The sequence below is a fragment of the Vipera berus genome (genome assembly GCF_964194415.1).
Source record: "Vipera berus genome assembly, chromosome: 1".
Taxonomy (NCBI): domain Eukaryota; kingdom Metazoa; phylum Chordata; class Lepidosauria; order Squamata; family Viperidae; genus Vipera; species Vipera berus.
In genome coordinates this window covers 319,106,846-319,131,879 of record NC_138202.1, presented here as the reverse complement: position 1 = coordinate 319,131,879, position 25,034 = coordinate 319,106,846, and the positions used below count along the sequence as shown (strand labels likewise).

Below are 25,034 nucleotides of genomic sequence, written 5' to 3'. Positions count from 1 at the left end.
AGCGCATGGGTGACTGTGTGTAGGGCATCTTGGTCCAGATAGGGCCGCAACTGGCGCGCCAGACGAAGCTGGGCAAAAGCCCACCTGGTCACAGCTCCTATATGATCTTCAAAATTGAGCCGTGAATCCAAGAGGACGCCCAAGTTGCGAGCCCTATCGACGGGGGGTAACACCTCACCCCCCATCATTAGTGGTGGAACAACCTGGTTTATCCGAGATGCCGATATGCACAGCCACTCAGTCTTGGCAGGATTGAGTCGAAGCCTGTTTCTCCCCATCCAAACCCGGACCGCTTCCAGGCAACGGGACATCACGTCGAGTGCATCACTGGGTTGGTTCGGGGTGGAAAGAAAAAGTTGGGTATCATCAGCGTACTGATACCCCACCCCGAAACCACGAATGAGCTCGCCCAGCGGTTTCATGTAGATGTTGAACAGGAGGGGAGAGAGGACCGACCCCTGAGGGACTCCACAAATGAGAGACCTCGGGGCGGACCTCTGCCCTCCCGTCAACACCGACTGCGAGCGGCCCAGGAGGTAGGAGAACCACTGTAAAACGGTGCCTCCCACTCCCAACCCACTGAGACGCCGCAGTAGGATACCATGGTCGATGGTATCGAAAGCCGCTGAGAGATCTAAAAGGACTAGGACAGAGGAACATCCTCTGTCCCGAGCCCGCCAGAGATCATTCACCAGTGCGACCAATGCCGTCTCCGTGCTGTACCCAGGCCTGAAACCCGATTGGTACGGGTCCAGATAATCAGTTTCCTCCAGGAACAGAGGAAGCTGATGCGCCACCACACTCTCAACAACCTTCGCCAAAAAGCGAAGGTTGGAGACTGGACGATAGTTATTTAAAACAGCCGGGTCCAGGGCAGGCTTCTTGAGGAGGGGCCTCACCACCGCCTCCTTCAAGGCAGCGGGGAAGATACCCTCCTTCAAGGAAGCAGTTATTACTGCCTGGAACCAACCTTGTGTCTCCTCCCGAGCCGCATAGGCCAGCCAGGAGGGGCACGGGTCCAGTAAACAAGTGGTGGAGCTCAGTCTCCTCATAATCCTGTCCACGTCATCGGGAGAAACAGGGTCGAACTCAGTCCAGATAACATGCTCAAGATACACGGGAGTATCGGGAGACTCCCATCACAACTCGCGCGGCTGCATTCTGCACCAGCTGAAGCCTCCGTGTGGTCCTCAAGGGCAGCCCCATGTAGAGAGCATTGCAATAGTCTATACGGGAGGTCACGAGCGCATGAGTGACTGTGCGTAGGGCATCTTGGTCCAGATAGGGCCACAACTGGCGTACCAGGCGAACCTGGGCAAAAGCCCCCCTGGCCACGGCTCCTATATTAGAATATGGAACCACTCTCCTGAAGGTAATAGTTATGCCATCATGTTGCTATCAATAGGATTATCCTTGTGATGGAATGCAGTAAGGAAGTGAGTCCATTCCAGAGGAGTAAGAGGCAACTTAATCCAGATAATACATGTGAGAGAAAGAGAGTGAAGACAGTCCTTCCTTAATAATTCAAAGAGTATTTTGAAGATGCAGATAGTAGAGTCCTCAGTCTGGCAAAACTTTGTCTACAGATGTGAAACAATAAAGAACTTAGCTGTGAGGAATCACCAATTGTTTTGGTTTTGGGCCTGACAATCCTCCATGAATTTGTCCCATTCCATTTTAAAGCTAAACTATATCTATGTAGTTTATGCTCTGTGAGAATTGTTTTTCACCTTTTGTCTGCGAATCTCCAACCATTCAGTTTTATTGATGACCCTGGATTCTAATGTGATTAGAAAGCAGAAAAGCTATTTGCTCATACCGCGCATCATTTTATAAACATCTATCATATCAGTTTTTACTCATTTTTATCTCCAGAAGATGGTAGAGGACAGGAAGGTCTGGAGGAACGTTGTCCATGGGGTTGCGATGGGTCAGACATGACTTCGCAACTAACAACATCTTAAATGAAACAGCACCAGATATGTAATTTCTCTGCTGCAATGTCCAAATTTAACATTCAGAAATCATGAAGGTAATTAGAATGAGACAGAATTAAAACATTACCAAATTGGTAGGTTGATGTTTCAGAGAACAGTGGACCAAGTTAGAAATATTCACGTCTGCTCTGCCTCCTCAATTTCACACCTCTCAGCAAATTTTACCCTTCCTGAGATTTTGCTGCTTGTCAATTATCCACAAAGATGCCAATTAGTTCTGCTGACTTGCCTTTTTTGAGGTCCTCCCCCTTTTCCTTCTTGCCAATGTCCTGGCTTCTCCCACAGAATCACTGGAAATTTTTCAAAAAAAATTCTGCACAAAGAAGAAATCAGAAAAAAAAAAACCTACAACAATAACAACTGGTTCAAATTTGTTGGAAATGAAGTGCTATCCACTTTTCCACCTTAGCTACCTCCCGGTTATGTAATGGTATAGCCAGTCTCTTCCTGAATTAGACAGAGACAGGATATGTAAGGAAGAGTCCCTGACAGAACACAAGTGTCCTACTCAGTATAACTGGGAATGATATTGCCATCCTTTTCAAGCTGATCTCCTTTGCTAGAAGAGAATAGCCTTGACACTTTGTACAATTGAGAACATGACAACTGGACTTGAGTCATGGCAACTGGACTTCTTTTTCTTTTTGATTTCACTGCTTCAGAGACTAAAGTTACTTAGATAAGCAACGATTCAAACCAAACAGAAAGAGAAGTCCAGTTGCCATGATTCAACTTGCAGACAACAATATCTGGATGATTCAGAATCTTCATCAACACAGCTGATAACAATTTATTATGCTGATAAACTATGCATTGGCGCATTCTTCCTGCTTAAGATATCATGGGCTGGGTACATGACCAACAACTACTATTAAAAATACAGTTTATCATTAGTCTTATTATTGCTATTATCATTCTAATAACACCATAGGAATAGCAGTTATGAGTAGATAATCTTAAAAGGATTATTTTACAGTTCTATGTGTCACTATTATTCTTACCAAAAGTGATTTCCAAAAGCCCTCCAATGAATTCATTAAAAAAAACAAATTTGAACCTTATTACTGTCACATTATTTCATTTTAGATTTCTCAAATATGTTTGCATACTATGACTCAAGATATCTGACTGATTTCTCATTCAAATAAAATGAAAATTACCTGGATCTTGCCAATACTGACTTTCTGGTTAGCCCTGGAATACTAATATGAAGAGATTTAACAAAACAGTTTTAGGGTTCCTTATAGGCATATACTCCATGCATCAGTGATCATGATTGCTGGGTTGATCGGAGTTGTAGCTTTGAGCATTTGGAAGATATAATAAGAAATACTACAACTGGGACCAGCAACTCAGTCATTAAGCAAGTGGTCACTAAATGAAACCACAACTGTGCTTATGATCTTACTTCAGCTTTCCTTTGCTTAAAGGCCTGTGGAGGTTGTAGATGTGAAGATTGGTTGTAAAGTTATTTTTTCATCACTGTCCTAACTGTGAATGATTGGTAAATGAGGCAGTTGAGAAATGAAGTGTATCTGTACTCTAAGCAAGTGACTAACTGAGGCTGGGCTTGGAAGAAGAAATAACAGTCACTACCTCTTTCACTTTTAATGCAGTATCTATTGAAAAATACAGGGATATTATCTCCTAGAGTTATACATTTATATAGGTATATAGATAGGATAAATCTTGGTGATCATCTAATCAACCTCAGTGGTCAACTCCAGCAATGCTGGATCTTTGATAGATGATGTCCACTTCTTTTTAAATATTTCCAGTAATGGATTCTCCAAGCTAGCCTGTGTCAAGTAAAAAAAAAATTGAGCATAAAAAGCAAATGCTTAGCTCTGTCTTTAAGCTGTGCTTGTTGAACAGAATGGTGGAAAGTACTTCTCTAGGCTCGGTCAAATCCATTTGTAACAAGGCCACTTTATTTTCCCATTCTTGTGCCCTCCATTGTGCCTTTTCTTTTTTTGAAAAAAATAAAGATCCCATTGAAGTTCTTAAGTTTCTATTAGTTTAGTTTTTAAGTGTTCTTCTCTTTCTAGCTGTCTGATTTGTATTCATACAAATACAAATACAAAATATATTAGTTATACACATGTCCTGTCGGCCCTAATATGGAATATAGTGACATAAAGATCCCCACCATACTTAGTAGTATATTTAAAAAGAAAGATATGACTTCACCCACACATTTGCATTTGACTTACATACATGCCTGAAGCTATTCTCTTTTGCAGTAAGCAATGTTATGCAAAGTGAAAAAGGGGATAAGAAATTATAGAAATAATAAATCAAATAAATTAAAACATGGTATAAGAAAAAATAGCTAAATATATAGAAATATCAATCACTGTAATTCTTAGTATCTTCCTATCCTTACCAACCATCCTTATGTCCATGATGTCCACACATTACGTACGTCTTATAATCCAATCATAATTGGATCATAAATCCAATCATAAATACCATCCAGTCATAATTTCCTATTTTCTCCTTCCACTTGTAGTATTCATTCTTCCTTCATATATTTGTTTTGCTATTTGAACCTTATCCATTCTATCTAGTTCTCTGTGTGACCAAATACAGTATTCTTGATCTTATCACTTCTGGCTTTGCTATCCACACAAGGGGACATCATTCCATGCTCAGTATTGAACAATTAGCTTATTAGATTTCAAGCACTATTTACTTCCATCTTATATTGCTCTTTTCTCATTCAATGACCAACTTTCACCATCAGATTCATGCAAAACATTACATAATTTAATTCTGTTCACTTAACTTATATTTTATCTAAATCAACAAATGGATAACATCATTTGTTGCTCCAACACTGGAAGTTTTTAAGAACAGACTGGACAGTCATTTGTCTGAAATGGTATAGGGTTTCCTGCTTGAGCAGGGGGTTGGACTAGATGACCTCCAAGATCCCTTCCAACATCATCATCATCATCATCATCATTATTATTATTATTATTATTATTATTATTATTATTATTACAATATTATCATCATCATCATTTTATTATCATCATCATCATATTTATACATGTCTCTATGCCTTGGTGAAGAATAAAATCTATCTGGTGCATCCCCCAAACTGTGTTTGTTGGAAGCCCCCTGGAGAGGTCATAAATGGGGACCATGTGACCTCAGCATGCAGCAACTGTTGGAAATATATGGCAGTTGCCAAGCATCCAAATTTTGATCATATGATCTTGGGGACATTGCAACAATTGTAAATATGGGGAGCAGTTATAAGACTTTTTTCAGTACCGTCATAACTTTAAATGGTCATTAAATGAATGATTGTAAGTCAATGATTACTCGTAGTCAAGATAATCGTCAATTTACAACACAGTTGGGAGTGGAGTTTTCAACACAAGTCAGTGCAATCTTAAAGTAAGTCATCATGTGACTGTATAAAATTTTATAACCTTTTTTTAACCATGGACATTAACTGAACCTGGCTTCCTTGTTGGAAGCTAGCTGGGAAGGTCACAAATCATGATTCCATGATGGCAAGACACTGCAATCCTCATAAATGTGAACCAGCTGCCAAGTGCCTAAATTCAATCATGTGATCATGGGAGTGGTGCAGTAATCATAACTTCAAGGATGGGTCATAAGTCCAAGGCCATTGTAATTTCCAACCATTGTTAAATGAGCAGTTGTAAGTCAAGGACTATTTGCATCTGTATGAAAAAAAGAATTTCTGCAGAACCTAAACAAGAAATTAAAATGATCTAAAAAATACCATTGGACACAAAAGTTACTATGCATTAAAATCCTGCCTAGGAAACAATCTGATCTATCTGTTGACTAATAGAGAACTGTGCTAGTCCAATGACGGGCTTGCACCACTAGAACACTGATCAGTATGAGGCAAACATGGGGTTCTCTCTTGGGGCAGATCAACAGAAGCAGACAGCCATAGCGTCTTCATTTTTAAGATGGTGCCCTCTTTCAACCTTTCAGCTGCTTAGAGGATTCCACTTTTCAGTGGCCCAATTCTGCTGAATATACTGTCAGCTCTTAATTGGGTTTCTCCCTCCTCACTCCCAAAGTGGAAGACAATCAGTACATAAGTATAGTAATTATTAAGTTAGCTCGTTACTATGCAATATTCAGCTTGGTATCAAGTTCTGCTCGCTACTTTACCCCACATAATTGTCTGACCTGGAAGAAACAGTTCATTTAGATCAGACATGTCAAACACAAGGCCCGGGGGCCAGATCCAGCCCGCGAAGTGGTTTCATGCAGCCCGCGAAGCCATCCTGGAAACAGTGAGGGAATGGCCCCCACTGCCTTGGCCCTGGCCCAGAGACCCTCCTTCTGCCAGAGACCCTCAGATCTGTCCCACTCCTGCCCAGGGCCCCATAGGCACCCTTAATGCGAACGATGTAGAGCTGGCCATGCGCACCCAGTAGGCCATATGCACTCTAGCCACACCCACCCAGTAGGCCACTCCCACCCAGGCCACGCCCACCTGGCCCCCTGAGGGCAACTGCAATGCTGATGCGGCCCTCAATGAAATTGAGTTTGACACCCCTGATTTAGATGATAACATGGCCAAGGAAAAATACCAGAGATTGGTTCATGGGTCACCTGAAGCTTTAGTTGGATATACTATGAATATACATATATCTTGTTAAAAACCACCTTGATGTTTCATTAATATGTTGACCAGCAAGATGGATTTCCATTAAGAGTCGCCTCACAGTGAGATGGTTGGCAAATAAATGTAATAAATAATTAAATAAAGTCATTTTAATAGTTTTAATATTTTAAATGAAATATTTTATTTTATTAAGTGAAAGATAAGCAGAATGGAATGTTGAATCAGAACAATCTTGTTTAGTAATGAGCACAATATATATAGATCAAGAGATTCTCTGCTGATACTTAAAAGAATAAGTTTATTTTCAAAATGTGAAGGTGTCTGGGGAAATAAAAGGACTCATCAAACAGTGTTTCTGTGATAATCACAGATTTATGAGTCCAATTCTCAGCACTACAAATATGAAAGTAAACCTCAGATGTAAGATCTTATTTTTAATGAAGTTTGGACTTGGCTGTGTTCCTGGGCAATTTTCTACACACACACACACACACACACACACACACAAACACACACACACACACACACAAACACACACACCACACACACACAAACACACACAGAGACACATATATTTATTTAGTGGCTTCACCAGATAAGATTATCTTTGCTGATCATTCCCTTCCCTTAACCCTGAACCTCTGGCATCATGGTGCTTAGTAAAAATTGTAATTTCCACAGTTCTCCCAATTATATCTCTCCCTGTTGAGTATAGTATGACTCTCTTAGAAACATTTTGGAAGTAGGATTGAAACACTATCAGATGAAGAAGGACATTTTTTTCTGCCAGAGTCTTTCATAGAATTCTAGAGTTGAAAGGAGTCACAAGTATCATCTAATTTAATGTTTCTCAACCTTGGCAACTTTATGAAGTGCGAACTTTATTGCCACGGTTGAGAAATACTGAGTTGCTACATCTTCTTCAATGTGCAGGAAAACCAATTAAACTATCCCTGAGAAGTGGCAATCTAGCTGCTCTTAAAAATCTTTAGATATCAAGACCTCACAGCCTCCAGATTTAGATTTTCCATTGCTGTATAGATCTTATTATCAGCTTTACTGTATATAGTCCTAATAATAATACACTAATGTAGTGTCACTTAATTCTAGGATATTTCATCAGTTTAGGAATCAACTTGAAAGAGATCTAGATAGAAGAACATCTAAATCTTTTGGTTGATCATTAGGTAATCTTCATACATTGGCAAGGCTTTTTGAGTCCAATTTCTTCAACAACAAAAGCAGAACATTTTTCTTCATTTACGTTTGGCTGCTGAAATTTCAAGGATGTAACTGAAGGTGGATTATTATGAGATTTCTGGTAGACTTTTAAAGAAGAAAAAACCTGGATGCCTTGTGCTTTGGGACCAAAGCTAATAGGTTTGTTTTCATCATATTTAAAAAAATAATTATTTGTCATTTTCTTTACTTCACACATTTTCATACTATCTATAGAATAAATGTATACTGTGGGTGTTCTCTGAGTATGTAGAACCTACTGCCTTACTTTTGGTTATCTCTATTAGACAATCAATGCATCTATATTCAAAAAGAATTATCATTGTTACAAATTATTATGTCCGCGGGAGGCCACCGTTTCTCAGATAGTCGGGTGTGAGTCTCTCTTTATGAGACTTGGTCCTGGGGCGCAGCTGGGCTTGCTGCTGGTGTACATTTCGCCCAGTCACACAGCGGCAGCCCTGCCCGAGCTGCTCGATATCCTCTCGGGCTTGGTGGTTGAGTTTCCCAAACTTATAGTTTTGGGAGACTTCAATCTACCATCCCTGGGAGGTTCATCGGAGCTAGCTCGGGAGTTCATGGCTTCCATGGCGGCCATGGACCTGACGCAAGTAATTTCAGAGCCAACTCATGAGGGAGGCCACACCCTTGACCTGATTTTTTTATCTAGACGGTGGTTGGATGATCTAGGTGGGGGCTCTCCATTTATTATGCCCCTGTCATGGACCGATCATCATCTCCTGCGGCTGGTCTTCCGTTTTGCCACCCCCCGCCGTGGGGGCACGGAGCCAATTAGATGGTACCGCCCCAGACGCTTAATGGATCCTGATAGATTCCAAGCGGCGCTGGGGTCCCCACCTGCCTCCACTGCTCACAGCTCGGCGGATGCCTTAGTGGAAGCCTGGGAAAGGGCAGCCACTGAGGCACTTGACCGGGTTGTACCCTTGCGGCCCCTGACCCGGCGCAGATCCCAGCGAGCTCCATGGTTTTCCGCGGAGCTCCGGGAGATGAAGCGTCAGAAACGGGGCCTAGAGAGCTGCTGGAGGTCTAGCCGATCCGAACCCGACCGGTTGCGGTTAAGAACCTACATTAGGTCTTATCTCGCAGCGATGAGGGTGGCGAGGTGCAATTACTTCTCCACCCTCATCGCGTCCGCAGATAATCGCCCGGCCGCCTTGTTTAGGGTGACTCGCTCACTTCTTAATCAGGAGGTGAGGGAGGATCCCTTGCAGGGTCGTGCCGAGGAATTTAGCCAACATCTGTCGGATAAAATCGCTCGGATTCGGACCGGTTTGGACTCCAGCTGGGCAGAGTCAGGCGATCAGGACACGGGCGGTCTTGTCAATGTTACCTGGGAAGAGTTTGATTCTGTGACCCCTGATGAAGTGGACAGGATTATGGGGAGGCTGAGCTCCTCCACATGTTTGTTGGACCCGTGCCCTTCCTGGCTGGTTTATGCAGCTAGGGAGAGGACACGAGGCTGGCTCCAGGCGGTTATATCTGCTTCTTTGAGTGAGGGTTATTTCCCCACCGTCTTGAAGGAGGCGGTGGTGAGACCTCTCCTCAAGAAGCCTGCCTTGGACCCAGCTGTTTTGAACAACTTTCGTCCAGTCTCCAACCTTCGCTTTCTTGCGAAGGTTGTCGAGAGTGTGGTGGCGCATCAGCTCCCTCTGGTCCTGGATGAAGCGGATTATCTGGACCCCTACCAATCGGGTTTCAGGCCCGGGTACAGCACGGAGACGGCATTGGTCGCTCTGGTGAATGATCTCTGGAGGGCTCGGGATAGGGGATATTCCTCTGTCCTAGTCCTATTAGACCTCTCGGCGGCTTTCGATACCATCGACCATGGTATCCTGCTGCGGCGTCTCAGGGGATTGGGAGTGGGAGGCACAGTTCTTCAGTGGTTCTCCTCCTATCTCCTGGGACGCTCGCAGTCAGTGTTGGCAGGGGGGCAGAGATCGGCCCCTAGGTCTCTCGTTTGTGGAGTTCCTCAGGGGTCGGTTCTCTCGCCTCTCCTGTTCAACATCTACATGAAACCGCTGGGTGAGATCATTCGTGGTTTTGGAGTTGGGTATCATCAATATGCTGATGATACCCAACTTTTCTTTTCGACCCCAAACCACCCCAGTGATGCCCTCGCTGTGATGTCCCGTTGCCTGGAGGCGGTTCGGGTCTGGATGGGGAGGAACAGACTTCAACTCAACCCTGACAAGACTGAGTGGCTGTACATTCCGGCATCCCGGGACATTCAAAATGTTCCATCTCTTTCTATGGGGGGTGAGCTCTTACCCCCCGTGGATAGGGCTCGCAACTTGGGAGTCCTCCTAGATTCACGGCTTACCTTGGAAGATCATATAGTGGCCGTGACTAGGGGGGCTTTCGCCCAGGTTCGCCTGGTGCGCCAGTTGCGGCCCTATCTGAACCGGGATGCCCTGTGTACGGTCACTCATGCGCTCGTGACCTCTCGCCTTGACTACTGTAATGCTCTCTACATGGGGCTTCCCTTGAAGACCACTCGGAGGCTCCAACTGGTACAGAATGCGGCCGCGAGAGTTGTCTTGGGAGTTTCCCGGTACTCCCATGTTACACCTTTGCTCCGCGAGCTGCATTGGTTACCAGTTGTCTTTCGGGTGAGGTTCAAGGTTTTGGTTACGATCTTTAAGTCCCTACATGGCATGGGTCCGGGATACCTCAGGGACCACCTGCTGCCGGCATCAACTCCCCTCCGCCCTGTGCGTTCCCACAGAGAGGGCCTCCTCAGGGTGCCGCCAGTCAAGGAATGCCGACTGGTGGCCCCCAGGGGGAGGGCCTTCTCTGTGGGCGCTCCGGCATTATGGAACCAACTGCCGGTAGAGCTCCGGACGGCATCAGACCTCCGAACTTTCCGTCGTGGCCTGAAGACCCACCTATTTGAAATGGCTGGTCTGGCCTGACGGGGGATTATGGGTTTTAATTTGTTGTTTTAGATTTGTATTACTGTTTTAATTGGGCATGGGTTTAATCTTTTTTAATTTTTGTATTATCTTTTTTATATATGCCCTGTGAACCGCCCTGAGTCCCTACCAAGGAGAAGGGCGGTATACAAATTAAATAAAACTTAAACTTAAACTTAAACTTATTACTATATTAAATAGGGAAAATGTGAAAAGGAGAACTAATACACTTGCATGATTATAGCAATATATTATATTTCAGATTGCATTTTGTTTTCAAATACAGATAACAGCAATAATTCAATCTATATAATAGTCTGTTTGCTTGTTTAAGTCTTACCTTGCCACAAGATGTCATGGCCAGAGCTAACTGGTACCAGAGATGAAATTCACCAAATGCAAGCTTCATTGCTCGTTCTAAACACTGGGGAGAAAAAGTATAGATTATAGTTACATACGCACACACACACACACACACACACACACACACACTGCTGGATTCACTTTCTCATGTCTTTCCTTCTTTTCTTGTCTGGTTCATCTGTTGTATGGTTTTGCTTTTATTATATTGTTTTATATTTTGCTTATTATAGCATAAGCCACTCTGGGGTTGGTTGGCACCAAATAAATAAATAAATACCTCAGAAAGCATGACATACTGTCCTCTTCTGCCCAGAGTGATACTCAGAAGATCATAAACTGCTGATGCACTCTGGAGACTGATGGCTCGATCATCTTTCTGATCAGGAGCTCGGCTGATTACTGCATCCTGGTTTGCCTGGGAATGAATTCAAATGTTTTAAAAGACGACCAAACGTATCTTAGAAAGGCCTTCAGCTCTCTATATGGGCCCAAGGAAACATAGTACCAAATGATGTTTCCAAGACTATTTCAAAAAGGCAGATTACAAAGAAAGGCCAGGCAACACTATTGTCATATATAGTGAAAAAAGTGAACATAATAATAATCATAAAAGTCTTTTTGCAATGTCTGCTGTTCTCCGAAGTGACATTTAAACATAATTATCCTACACTTTAGTCCTATTATTTCTTACTTTGCACATCATTTTACTCTATGCAATACTTAATGCTCCTAGTATATGTGTCTTAGGGTTGTTTTATTCTACAATAGTCCTTTTCAAATTCACACTTGTTTTTGTTTCAGAAATAGAAACATATATATTTGCAAGGTTATATGCCACTCTAGAAATCCCTCAAGTCAGAAAGAGGTCCCAAAATAGTAACTACATTTGAATAAAGGTGAAATAAAAACCTTGCTGGATTAAATCCAGAGCCTATTGAACCCAATCTGTTGTTTCCCACAGCAGCCTCTGGGAAGCCCACATACAGGATGGAGTATAACAACCTTCTCCCACTGCTGTTCCTCAGCAACTGATACTCAAAGGCATCAGCCACTGAACATAATTTTAACATAGGGGTACAGAACTTATGACTACTGAGTTAAAGGCAGATATCAGATCAAATGTTGCAGTGTTCAAATGGAAAACAACTATACCTGTGTCTAAATCTACATTGTCCCTGGATGAACACATCTGTTCCCCATGTGAACAACTACTTGGGATTTGTTTTCATTGAGTTTTTCAGTACAGGGCTGATGGTTGTTTTTAATTTGCGTTCATAGTTTTATTATTACTGAAAGATGGCTGTAACCACTGTGGCAATGGAATTTATGTGGCTGGGCTGGTCATTTCTGCCAGCAGCTCTGAGATATTTTGGAGGTCATTTAGCTCAGCAAGAGCCAAGAAAATTAAAAGTGGTTAATTTTCATCTACTATCTTATAGTTTTATATACACCATCTGCACAGCATTTCATCTTATATCCTCTTCTTGAATTTCATTATTTAACATTTCAGCAAAAGAAAAAAACCCAGTGAAGAAATAAAATTGATTGAGAGACAATATATTACTAATTTATAACATAATTCTGAAAGATAGAGGTAACTGTCTGGTTGGTTTGTTGGTTTTTATATGATACTAAGGAGTAAGCCAAGGGAACGCGGTGGCTCAGTGGGTTAGGACGCTGAGCTTGTCGATCAGAAAGTCGGCAGTTTGGCAAGTCGAATCCCGAGTGCCGCGTAACAGAGTGAGCGCCTGTTACTCGTCCCAGCTTCTGCCAACCTAGCAGTTCGAAAGCACGTAAAAATGCAAGTAGAAAAATAGGGACCACTCCGGTGGGAAGGTAACAGCATTCCGTGCACCTTTGGCGTCTAGTCATGCCGGCCACATGACCACAGAGACGTCCTCGGACAAGCGCTGGCTCTTCGGCTTTGAAACGGAGATGAGCACCGGCCCCTAGAGTTGGAAACGACTAGCACGCGTGTGCGGGGGAACCTTTACCTTTAAGGAGTAAGCAAATCATTCACCACCAAAAAAAAAACAGATCTGAAATTTTAGGGGACAAGTGAGTAGGAGGAATTTCAGTAGGGTTTTTTTGTTGTTGTTTTGTTTTGCTTTTTGTGATTTTAACTATGATCTACCTATTTTAGTTCTTACACTATAATTTTTACTTCTGCCCATCTCTACATGGCAGGAAACTGACCATCAATGTTCAGCTTCCAGAATCACAAACAAAACTGAAGGACCTTGTGTGAGAAAGACTTGTGTAACTTATTTGATGAAGGATAAGAAACAAAAATTGCTTTGGAAATGATTCTTTTGTGTGTCCTAATCAACTGTATTTCTTTATCCCAGAGTAAATGAAAATTTAAAAGACACACACTAAGATATGTTGAGATGTATAGATAACAGTGTTAATTAACATCTTTCCATTTTGTATACTGTACTATTTAAAAGTTTCTGCATCAGTAACACTGCTGCACCATTCATTTGTGAAAAATAGCTACACTGAACAAGCCCCCACATGTTCTGAAAACTGGTAATCAGCCTCACATCAGAGTCAGCTATTTTAAGCATTTGTCAGTGAGCCAAACTAGGAACGTTAAAGCAGTGCCTTAGCACAGATAAAATATTCACTTGAATGAGCAAATTACCATAATTTGGGGGATTACCAAAAATAAAAGATACGTGTAACCCCATCTAAAGGCTTAGTGAAATATGGGCCAGACTGGGCACTGTGCAAACGGAACACAAATAGACTTCAGATCCCAGGAATCTATCCAAAATACTAGAGTGAAATCCAGAAATCCACAAAAAAAAAAAAAAAACAAATGGAGCAATGTTGTCATTCCATATGTTTCAGGAATATCTGAAAAACTCAGGAGCATTTTCAACATACAGTCATACTTTAAACTTAGTTATACATTAAGGCAGAAGCTTGTCCACCCCAAAGATAAAACACCAGACATAAACTGAGCAATGTGGTATAGGCAATGCAATGCAACAAGATATGCTCAGACTTGTAAATTGGGGAAACAAAACAACCACTTCATGGCACAACACAGAACAAACCCATCAGGACAAGATTCAGCACTCCTTCTGCGTTTGAAAGACAAAGGTCACTCTTTTAAATAAACAAAGTCCACATTCTGGACAGAGAGGACCACTGATTTGAAAGAGGAGTCAAAGAAGCCATCTATGTCAAACCTGAACAGCTCTCCCTCAACAGAGGGTGAAGATACAACACCACCTATCTTCTGTTTACAACGCAGTCCTTCCAGCACTCCCAAGAAGGTTCCATTTGCACTCTGGTTCAGATGACTTTGAGGATACAGATAAACCTTCAAGTGGCCTCAATGACTCTCAGAGAGCTAATGACTGACCCTCAGAGTGCTAACAATGACTACAAAGAATATAAAACCTACCAGTCCCCACCAGTCAGTTAGAACAGAAAAAGCTTCTTGGATGAGAAGCAAAACATTTTCAAAGAAAAAAATCAAGTCCAGATGCCTTTTGGAAAAAGCACCTTTGGGACAACCATGACCTGGTGATTGAGACTCTCCATTGACATTTATCAGAGTAAAACAAAGTTCACATTCTTTCCACACATAAATGTACTTAATTCCTCTTTATTTCAGGATACATTAATGGGGAGACCAGAGGAGCATAATTTGCTGAAAATTATACTCATGATACTACAGATTCTCTGTCCCCTCCCCATTTTTTTTTCCGGAGAAAAAAAGAGGAACCTGCCCCACTTTACATCGGGGAGGACTGTGTAGAGAGAGTTCCCTCCTTTAAATTTCTGGGAGTCTACCTCTGTGAAGATCTGACCTGGAAAGTTAACACAACCCAGGTGGCTAGAAAGGCCCAACAGAGGCTTCACTTTCTTAGGATCTTGCGGAAGAACAGGGTAGAACAACAGCTAATGACCCTCTTTTACCGGTCTACCATAGAGAGCGTCCTCTCATATGGTATTGTGGTTTGGTATGCCGGTCTGACAGCCGCGGATAGGAAAGTATTACAGAGGGTAGTGAGCACAGCACAAGACATTGTGGGCTGTTCCCTGACACCACTGGATGACATCGCCAGGGCTCGTTGCCTTGGAAGAGTGAGGAAGATTCTCAGGGATGACTCACACCCTGGACGGTATCTCTTTACTCTCCTACCATCCGGTAGGAGATATAGGAATATAGCCAGCCGTACCAACAGGCTGAAGAACAGCTTTTATCCGTGGGCTGTTAGGCTTTTGAATGGGATATAATCTTATGCAGAGTTGACTTGGGAGGCCGGTGTGTGGTGTAGTTGGTTCACATAGTGTGGTGGGATGGAGGGTTTGTTGTCACTGTGTGTTGGGGGGAGAGAGCACAGGGGGAGGCTCAGCTAATCTCAATGTACACATGTTGTACTTTGACAATAAAGGTTTATTATTATTATTATTATTATTATTATTATTATTATTATTATTATTATTATTATTATTATTATTATTATTATTATTATTTAAGTAAAGGGGTGATACCAACCATATAGCTGAATAATATGCATTGGCAGAATGTAGCATATATAGGATTGCATTCATATACATTAGGAATCTGTAGATTCAGCTGGGCTTCTCACCAATTCAAGAATAATTGTTCAAGTGGTAGAAAAGCCCCTGGTTTCTAGAGATCAGCTCCAAATCAGAATAAACAGTGACCATGGAATTAACAGCCTTTCAAATGTGAGTTCTGTCAGATGAGGCTGATAGGAATTGGAGTCTAACAGCTTCTGGAATCTAGGAATTACTTACTGCTGGAATAAACAATACTAGGTTGAGTCTTGCCTGTAAATTCCTATGTACCGGAGATCTCACTTTGTCTCTCTTTCTCTCTGACATAAATCACCCATTAATTACCGGTATAAGAATCCTATTTAATTGAGACAGAAAATATGCCTTTTGAATGAAAAGGGTTAAATTGAATAAGTAAATTACAAATAAGAACAGTTGTTCCAAAATCAAATGCCAGGTAGCCATGATATTAACATTGCGTGAATTATTCAAAGCTCTTGTTACATTCGACACAATATTCATTAGACTTAGCCAGAGACTGCCTGTTTCAAATAAAAAGAGAGGCGGCAGTCAGCCTTAACTGCACCACTTGTGATCTCTTGTGCTAGTGTGCAGCATGTCAGGGAAATAGCAAATTGAAAGGAACACATTAGCTAACCAATAGCGTGAAATCCAATGCCACGAACATGGACCATACCAGTCATATGAATTATATTTCACGGTACCAGAGAAGAAAAAAGATTTTCTTTTTTTTTTTTATTGAAAAGTTTTAACATACAATTTTTCCCTTAGAAAATCCCCCCTCCCCCACCCTTCTCCCTCCCCCCCTTCCTCCCCCCCTCCCCCCCTCCCCCCCGACTTCCCAGAGCTAAATACAAGGTATGTATAAAAAAAACAATCATAAACAACCATATATTAACAACCATAAACTCTAAAATCTATCACTCTCTAGCTTATATAGGATAAAACAAACCTTAGTAATATTAAATATATATATATATAAAAAAAACTAATATAGAAAAAGAAACAAAGAAAAAAGCTTTATTCAAATATAAAACTTCTTAACCCTATACTTATTCTGGATAAACTCAAACCATTCTCTCCCTTCCATAATATAGCGTTCCTGCAAGTAATCTTGCAAATAGGCCGAAATCTTCGCCATTTCAACCAAGTCGGAAACCTCTAAAACCCACTCTTCTATGGTCGGCAGTTCCTCTTTCCAGTACTAACCTATCAAAAGTCTTACTGCCGTAATTAAATTCAACATCAACTTAGTATGTTCCACCAAACTTTTATCCAAAAAGCCTTAACCTTTTTACAAGTCCACCATATATGAAAATATATTACGTCTTCATCACCGCACCTCCAACATTTAGGCTAATGATTCAGATACATACTTAGCTTTTTAAAATCTAAATACCATCTATAAAACATTTTGTAAAAATTCTCTCTTAGATTTCAAACTTGTTTAAATTTTACATTCCTCACCCAAATCTTTTCCCACCTCCCACTACTTGGCTGTAAGTACGTTGTGAAAGTTCCATAGACTTCTGCTGTTCTTGTTCTTTTATCTTTTTTGATCGTTTTAAAGCAGCACGCGTCACCCTCTGTTCTCTAGGATCATCCAAAAGTGTTATAACTTGATCTCCTCCAGCACCATTCTCCTCTGTCTGTCCATCTTCAGCCTCTTGATGTTCTCCTTCTCCAGATCCCTTTGCAGCTTCCAGAAGTGTTAATGGGGTTGCTTTTAAAACATTATTGTAAAAATCACGCGCTTGCATCACAGTAACCAGACGGTACCTTTTACCTTCATGCATCACCATCAACCCAGCTGGGATCTCCCATCTGAACCTTATATCTCGTTGCTTGAGCTCTTGCACAAGAAATGTAAAATCCTTCCTTCTCCTTAAAATCTTTGGAGGAATTTCTTTTAGAACCAGAACTTCTTGATCAGCAATCACGACTTTAGTGTCATAGGCAGCTTGTATAACTTCATCTCTAATTTCCCTTTTTGCAAAATAAACCACCACATCTCTAGGCAACTTTCTCTGTCTAGCAATCCATGAATTCACACGAAACACTTTATCCATGCCTCCTTTTATTTCGGATGCTGGCTGATTCAATACCACTTCAAGAGCCTCAGAAACCAGCTGCTTTAGATCTTCCTTAATATTCTCCTTTAAACCTCTGATTCTAATGGCAAACTGCATCTGGAAATATTGAGCAAGACTCAATTCTCTATCCATTTTATCTCTTAAATCTTCATTCTCCAGTACTTTTGCTTCTAATATGGCATTTTTTTGAGTCAAATCTTCCACTTTTTCATCCAAATCTTCCACACATTCAGCCACTTTATACACTGAAGACAAAATGTCTACCTTCATCACCCTGAACTTCTGTTCCATCCTCTCCTCCATTCTCTCCTCCAACTTCTTCAATTTCTCCTCCATCTGTGCAAATTTATCACCAATTGATTGATTAATTGATTCCAAAAGTACCTGGGCATGTTTATCCAAAGCATCTCGTAAATCCTTCAGTGTCAATACATCAGGAGGGTGCAACGCCTGTAATGATGATTGTTGCACCGGAGAAGATCCACCACTCCGAAGAGTTTTAGGGGGAGGTTTAGCCGCCATCTTTAACTTTCAATTGTGACGCACTTTCACTTAAAGTTTAAAAAAGTCCATCAAGCTCGAGAGAAAAATAAAATAATCCTCTTCACCTTTTCCTCTTGTACCGCTCTGCCTGCTCCTTTTAATCCATAGTCCTTCCTTCAGGCAGGGGTGGTCGCAGACGCCTGGCTCTGCTCCATGAAATCAGGAGCAGAGGCGCTGGCCAGCTGGGAGCGACCCAGGCTACGGGGGAGTTCGATCCTTCAGCCGCCCAAGCTGCAAGCTCAGGCGGCCCCGGAGAACTCGACCCCTACCTGGGGCCTCACCCCCTCCTCTTCTCCCGAGGAGGGGGCTTCAAATTCGCCCGAACAGCTGATCGGCGCTGTTTCGGGCGAAAAAACACTCAGCTGAGCCGCGGGCAGCCCGGGAAGGCTGTCTCCGTCGCCGCGGAGCCACCGGAAGTCAAGAAAAAAGATTTTCTATACATAAATTGAAACATTGCAAAATGATTGTGGATTTTGTGGAGGTGGTGAGGGTGGGAGAGAGAGAAAAAAAATGTTGATGGGAAAATGTTCCTTTTCTAACTCCATTTCTAATTTTTGCTAATATTAAGCAGCACTTGGAACTAACTGCAAAAGTCACTGGGGGGTGTATACAGTTAAAACAGGCTTGGAGTGATTTTTAAGGACAGCCTTTTTATTTGCACCAACTTGGTTTCACCATGCATTCTGTAAGCATTAGGCACTGCATATTTAAGCATAAATACTTTTGATTTATTCAATGCCTTAAAATGTGCAGTGTGAAAACAAAAGGAAGATTTTACACAATTGGGCATTGAAAGTTTGTGACTCATGTCCTTAAAAGAAATAAATAAAATTTAAAAAATAAGACTTCCCTTCATAAAGCATCTTCATAATCTCATATAGTATTTTTTACAAGAATAACAAGCCAAAGGTATTGACTAATTCTGTTGAACTAGACGTAGGGCTCATTGTCACAACCTGCTGGTAAATGGCACAAACACAGTAGAGGCTACTTTTGAGGGACATGTCTTCATGACATTACCTTCTACTCATCATCAGCCTTCTTCTGAAACATCTTCAGGTCATCTTTACCTGTTCTAGTTCGGAGTTGTGTTTTCCCTTTTGTCCTGACTCAGATCTCCTATGTGGACAATATAGGACAACCTTAAGAATCAGGTTGGGGATGCTGCTACTCATCTCCAATTACCCTGTTAAGTCCACTGGGGCATTGAACCTTTATGGCTTTGGCTTTGGCTGGCAGAAAGACCTTGTTTCTGCAGCATATTTCTCTTTTTGATAGCCCTATCAAAGTCATGGTGGATTGAATACAGATCTTTCAGGAAATCAAGAGGTTAAGATTAAGGATGCCTTTAAAAATCTACCATTCCAAGCCTGGGCCTTTTGGGGGTATGTGATGAAGCACAATTTTAATAACCTTAGTAGCAGTCCACATGGGAACTGATGTCCACCATAATTGGAAGGCATCAAGACTGATCAAAGGAACAAAATTATTTCAGCTCCAGAGATTGGTAGGGCCAGTCTCTGCGATGATGTGATGAGTTGGTCCTCATTTCTGAGGTAGAAGGAAAGAGAAAGTATTCAGAGGAAGATGTATTTTTGTAATGGAATGTTGTGCGGTAGTAGCCAAAAAAACTAATACAATCCTTTGTTGTATAAACAGAGGTATAGAATCAAAATCACATTAAGTATTAGTACTGCTTTATAAATCCTTAGTAAGGCCATACCTGGAATACTGCATCCAGTTTTGATCACCACATTACAAAAAAGATGCTGAGACTTTGGGAAAAAGTGCAAAGAAGAGCGACTAAGATGATTAAAGGCCTGGAGACAAAAATATATGAAGAACGGTTGCAGGAATTGGGTATGGCTGGAGAAAAGAAGGACTAGGGGTGACATGATAGCAGTATTCCACCTTTGAGGGGCTGCCACAAAGAAGAGGGGGTCAATGGATGGAAACTACTCAAGGAGAGAAGCAACCTGGAAATAAGGAGAAACTTCCTAACAGTGAGGACAATTAATCAGTGGAACAGCTTGCCTTCAGAAGTTGTAGGTGCTTCATCACTGGAGATTTTAAAGAAAGGACCAGACAGCCACCTGTCTGAAATGGTATAGGGTCTCCTTCTTGAGCAGGGGGTTAGACTAAAAGACCTCCAAGGTCCCTTCCAGCTCTATTCTGATTGAATTTTGTAATTAAACTTGTATTTGCTACAAAGGAGACTGGAAGCTTCTTTATATTTCTTTTTATCTTTTTCCTTTTTCTGTACTTTCCCCCCTTTTTCTCTTTTCATTTTTTAATTCTTTATTCTGTATTTTCATTTTAAAACTTTTTATAAAATTTATTTTTTTTAAAAAAAAGGCCTGGGAGAAAAACCTGTTGATGATTTCAAATTTATTGAACACTCTCCTATTTTACCCAAAGGGGGAAAAGAAAGGGCACAGAGCACAGTGATGATGGTTGTATGCTTTTTTTCTCTTTAGATTTTTGATAGAATTCCTTGTCCTTTGATAAGAGTCATTTATTACATTTGCTATGCATCGATATCAAGAGATTAATAAGACTCGAGCAAAAATTGCTGAATGACTTCAACTTGCAAATGCTACATTTTTGAAAAAGGCCGATACACTTCAGGGGGAGTGTTTGGTGGGGTCTTAGGGGTTGGTTTTTTTTTCTCAGAACAAGAACAGATTAACCTTTTTGTGGTATCAAGTAAGTGGTTGACATCTTCCCCATTAAACCAAGATTTTGTTAGAAAGAAGATCAAAGTCAATAAAGAGACTTGTTGTTGTTAGCTGCGAAGTCGTGTCCAACCCATCGCGACCCTATGGACAACATTCCTCCAGGCCTTCCTGTCCTCTACCATCTTCTGGAGTCCATTTAAGCTCACGCCTACTGCTTCAGTGACTCCATCCAGCCACCTCATTCTCTGTCGTCCCCTTCTTCTATTGCCCTCGATCTTTCCCAGCATTAGGCTCTTCTCCAGTGAGTCCCTCCTTCTCATTATTGATAAATGGCCAAGGTATATATATCAAGATTCCAAGATTTTATAAGCTAATTCCTTTCTCACTGTAATAAAATTGTCTACTCTAAATATGTGAGAAACTTATCTTTTTGATTGCAAGATGCTTGACACAAATGTTCAGGAAACCAACTGGTAGGGTTAGTTTTCCAACTGATACATGACATTGAGTCTAGAATCTATCAGACACTATTCTGAAAGTATTCCATATTAGACTTTGTGTGGGTAGCAACATTGCCTGGTTTCTTTGCGGAGATGTGATAATGATGAGTTAAGGGGGCAGCATAGTTTATGTAGAAATAACTCCTAACTCAAGAATGTGAGGAAAAGGTGTTAATGTGGTCTTTTAACAGTACACGTAAATATACAGCTATCCTAGACTGCAAAAGAAATATGATTGATCATGGTGTATCTATTCACACTATATGAACATGTAAAATTTTATTTTGCTTCAAAGTAATTGGATCGTAACTCTCATGAGCAATTAAGCTTGTCAGCCTCAGAAATTCCTTTAAACCACATTTTGCAAAGGCTGTGTTCATTAACACAGCCGTTGTAGGTAATGGTACCCAGTTGATCTATACTATTAGCATTTCAGGAAGCCTGCTCTTTTATTAAAAGCACTGGTTCTTTTTAAAAATTTCAGTACAGGCAAAATAAAATTTAGGTAGGAAGACAGTACAAAAGATAAACTGAAATCAAAAATAGTAGGCACAATACGTCTATTCTTTTGATTCATTTCATTTCATTTTCATTTCATTTCATTTCATTTATTATATTTGTATACCGCCCTTCTCCCGAAGGACTCAGGGCGGTGAACAGGGCACATAAAAAATACAGAATACAAAAATTAAAAAAGAATTAAATAAGAGCCCGAGCTAAAAACAGTAGAATAATAAAAATCCCCAATAGAAACCCCAGCACATCCCCCATCAGGCCAGGCCGGCTTGCTCAAATAGGTAGGTCTTCAGACCACGTCGGAAGGAGCGAAGGTCAGGTGCCGTCCGGAGCTCAACCGGCAGCTGATTCCATAAAGCCGGGGCGCCCACAGAGAAGGCCCTCCCCCTGGGGGCCACCAGCCGACATTCTCTGACCGGTGGCACCCTGAGGAGGCCCTCTCTGTGGGAACGCACAGGGCGGAGGGAAGTTGACGCCGGCAGCAGGTGATCCACGAGGTACTCCGGACCCATGCTAAGAGATTCTAAATAGCTCTACAAACATCAATCTTGTATTTGTCTTGGCCCACAACATAACTGGAAACACAATGCCTTGCAGCCAAAAGTTTTCATGTGCAATGAGACAATTCCTCAGTCTTTAAAGAAACTAATTCTTCTACAACCATTGATCAGAAGGTTGGCCAGATTTATGCTCTATTCTTTTACTTTCATGGAGGCACAGAGTTTTAAAATCAACTAAAGGTAAAGAAACTTTTACCCCAATCCAGGAATGTCTGAGGGGTTAGTAAAAATATCAAGGTGACAACCATGAATGGTGCACCCTTTTATATAAATCAATGTACATCCCATCTTCCTTTTATAGTTGGTAGGAAATGTAAAAATGGTGTGATTTAAGTTTAATAGATGACCTCCCAGGAAAGCCACCGTCCAGTCATGATGTACCCTTCATTCCATCAACCCATTTGACCACCATAAAAATGCTTGTAATCAAAGAAAAATATGTCAGTTCCATCTATTTTGATTCTCAGTCACCTGAAGATGAACCTGCCCCATACAATTGCTCCCAAGCAAGCCTGAATAATTCATATTTGCATATATTTCAGAAACATATACAACTGCTCTAATACAAGCATTATACAGAACACTGTAATGTATTCTTATGATATGTTATATTGCATTATGATATGCACATATACAATTGTATTAATTGTATTGTATTAATTGATAATATAACATCATATAATACAAATTAAATATGATGCTTACCTAAAAGTATCCAAATTAGGACAGCAAATTGCCATACCCCCTTGCATTCAAGGCCAGCCATTTTGATACTGGTATACATAAGCCATTCTCCTTTTCTCTGCTACTATAAATGGCTTTCAAACACATCAGGCTAAGGCAAGATCCATGAGCTGCAGAATGGGCCTATCCACAGCTACTTATATTGTATACAATGGAATGTTTTTATTTCTTTGATTGAATAGGAAAGGCAAAAAGATGTAAGCACCTCTCAATTCTTAATTCTAAGCTGCCAGGCCACAACAAACAGGGCACTAGAAGTATTAGGGTGCTGAATTGTTGGAAGTGCTCCGAATAAATCTTAGAATTGCACTATAAATGACTAACATAGCTAGCTTTTCACATCACCTGCAGTCAGCTACCTAAAGCATCACTTCAGTTTGTTCACCCTCCAATTAAAATGAAACAAATTTTCACGTAACTGTTTAGGATTTCAGTCTTGGGAATGAACTCCATGTACGGTCACCATAAAGCCAGTTCTGTGTTTTAATCTCCTGCTGTTTATTTTACTTATTTAATGCTTAGAAAAGCATTACAAAGTCTGTCTTACTTCTCCAGAGATGTATCATCCATTAATCCATCAAGTCCAGGAAAATGGATTCAGAATTTTTTTAAAACAAACAAACAAACAAACAAACAAAAGACTGCTTTCTCATTAAGCCTATTTTGGGATGGGGATGGAAAAAAAATCATCCCCTGTGACACTAAGAAAGATTCACCATATTGAGTCACATTTTCTATTACATTTTTCAAGCAATTCATTCAATGCTTACTTAAAATTGAGCACCATTCATGATACTTCAGGAAAAAACCCACAACCAATTCCTCTCTATCAGAGGTGATTGTTTTATGTTTAATCTATAGGTATGCTTTTGTGGACATGAATTGAATCCTAGTTTAGAAAAGCCACCTGGAATTCCCTTCATAAAAGCATAATGGTGATTATTATGAAATGCTTAATTGCTATCCTTCTTTATAGCTATTTTATTTTGCTTACCATGGATTCGCTGATCAGGAGGAGGAGGAGAGCTTCTTCGACGTTGTCATGGGGGCTATAGATGCTGAAAGACAAACAGGCTTTTTCAAAATATAAGCAACAATAAGAATTATGCTCATGGGAGACTCTTGTTAATAGCACCACAGGATTAGTAATGTGAAACATCTCATGCATGATTAATTTGTTATATAATAGTTTCTTCAGACTGGAATGACTAAAAGCTACAGAGGAGATAACTCATCTCTGACAAGGAAGAGCAAATGATTGGTCAAACACTCTCTATTCATGAAACAATTTTGCTCCTGGGTGTTCTGACTGTAATGAATCTAAAGCATTTGGGGCCAGATTGCCTGTACATGGACCAGCTTATGAGAACATTGCAACTGAGGGATGATCCTTCAGAAAGAGCTGGTTGACGGATGAATTCCAGGACCTGTCTGATTTGGCCCCCTCATATTTCCAGCAAGATATGTGTGGCATTATCTCTATTATATGACTCAGTCATTCATTTTAAGTGATACTCTTCTCCAGTGCTTTTTTTGTAAAAGAAAAAGGTGCTGGAACTCACACATGTCATACAACCTGCCTTGCCTACCCTACAAGGTTCCATCCAAAAAAGGTGCCGGAACTCCATTCTGAGCGTTCTATGACAAAAAAGCCCTGCTCTTCTCAGTGTCACTG

At 41.0% G+C, this 25,034-nt stretch overlaps 1 protein-coding gene across 3 annotated transcripts in view; it reads right to left on the bottom strand.

Moving 5' to 3' along the window:
• Window positions 1-25,034, bottom strand: part of TTC7A (tetratricopeptide repeat domain 7A) — a 180,076-nt gene that overhangs the window by 126,126 nt on the left and 28,916 nt on the right. For all 3 annotated transcript variants that reach the window (XM_081328349.1, XM_081328351.1, XM_081328350.1), the window contains exons 8-10: window positions 24,354-24,417; window positions 11,437-11,574; window positions 11,137-11,220 (exon numbers count right to left, since the gene is read on the bottom strand). In XM_081328349.1, the coding sequence (XP_081184475.1) occupies window positions 11,137-11,220; window positions 11,437-11,574; window positions 24,354-24,417 (286 nt within the window). The remainder of the gene's footprint in view (window positions 1-11,136; window positions 11,221-11,436; window positions 11,575-24,353; window positions 24,418-25,034) is intronic.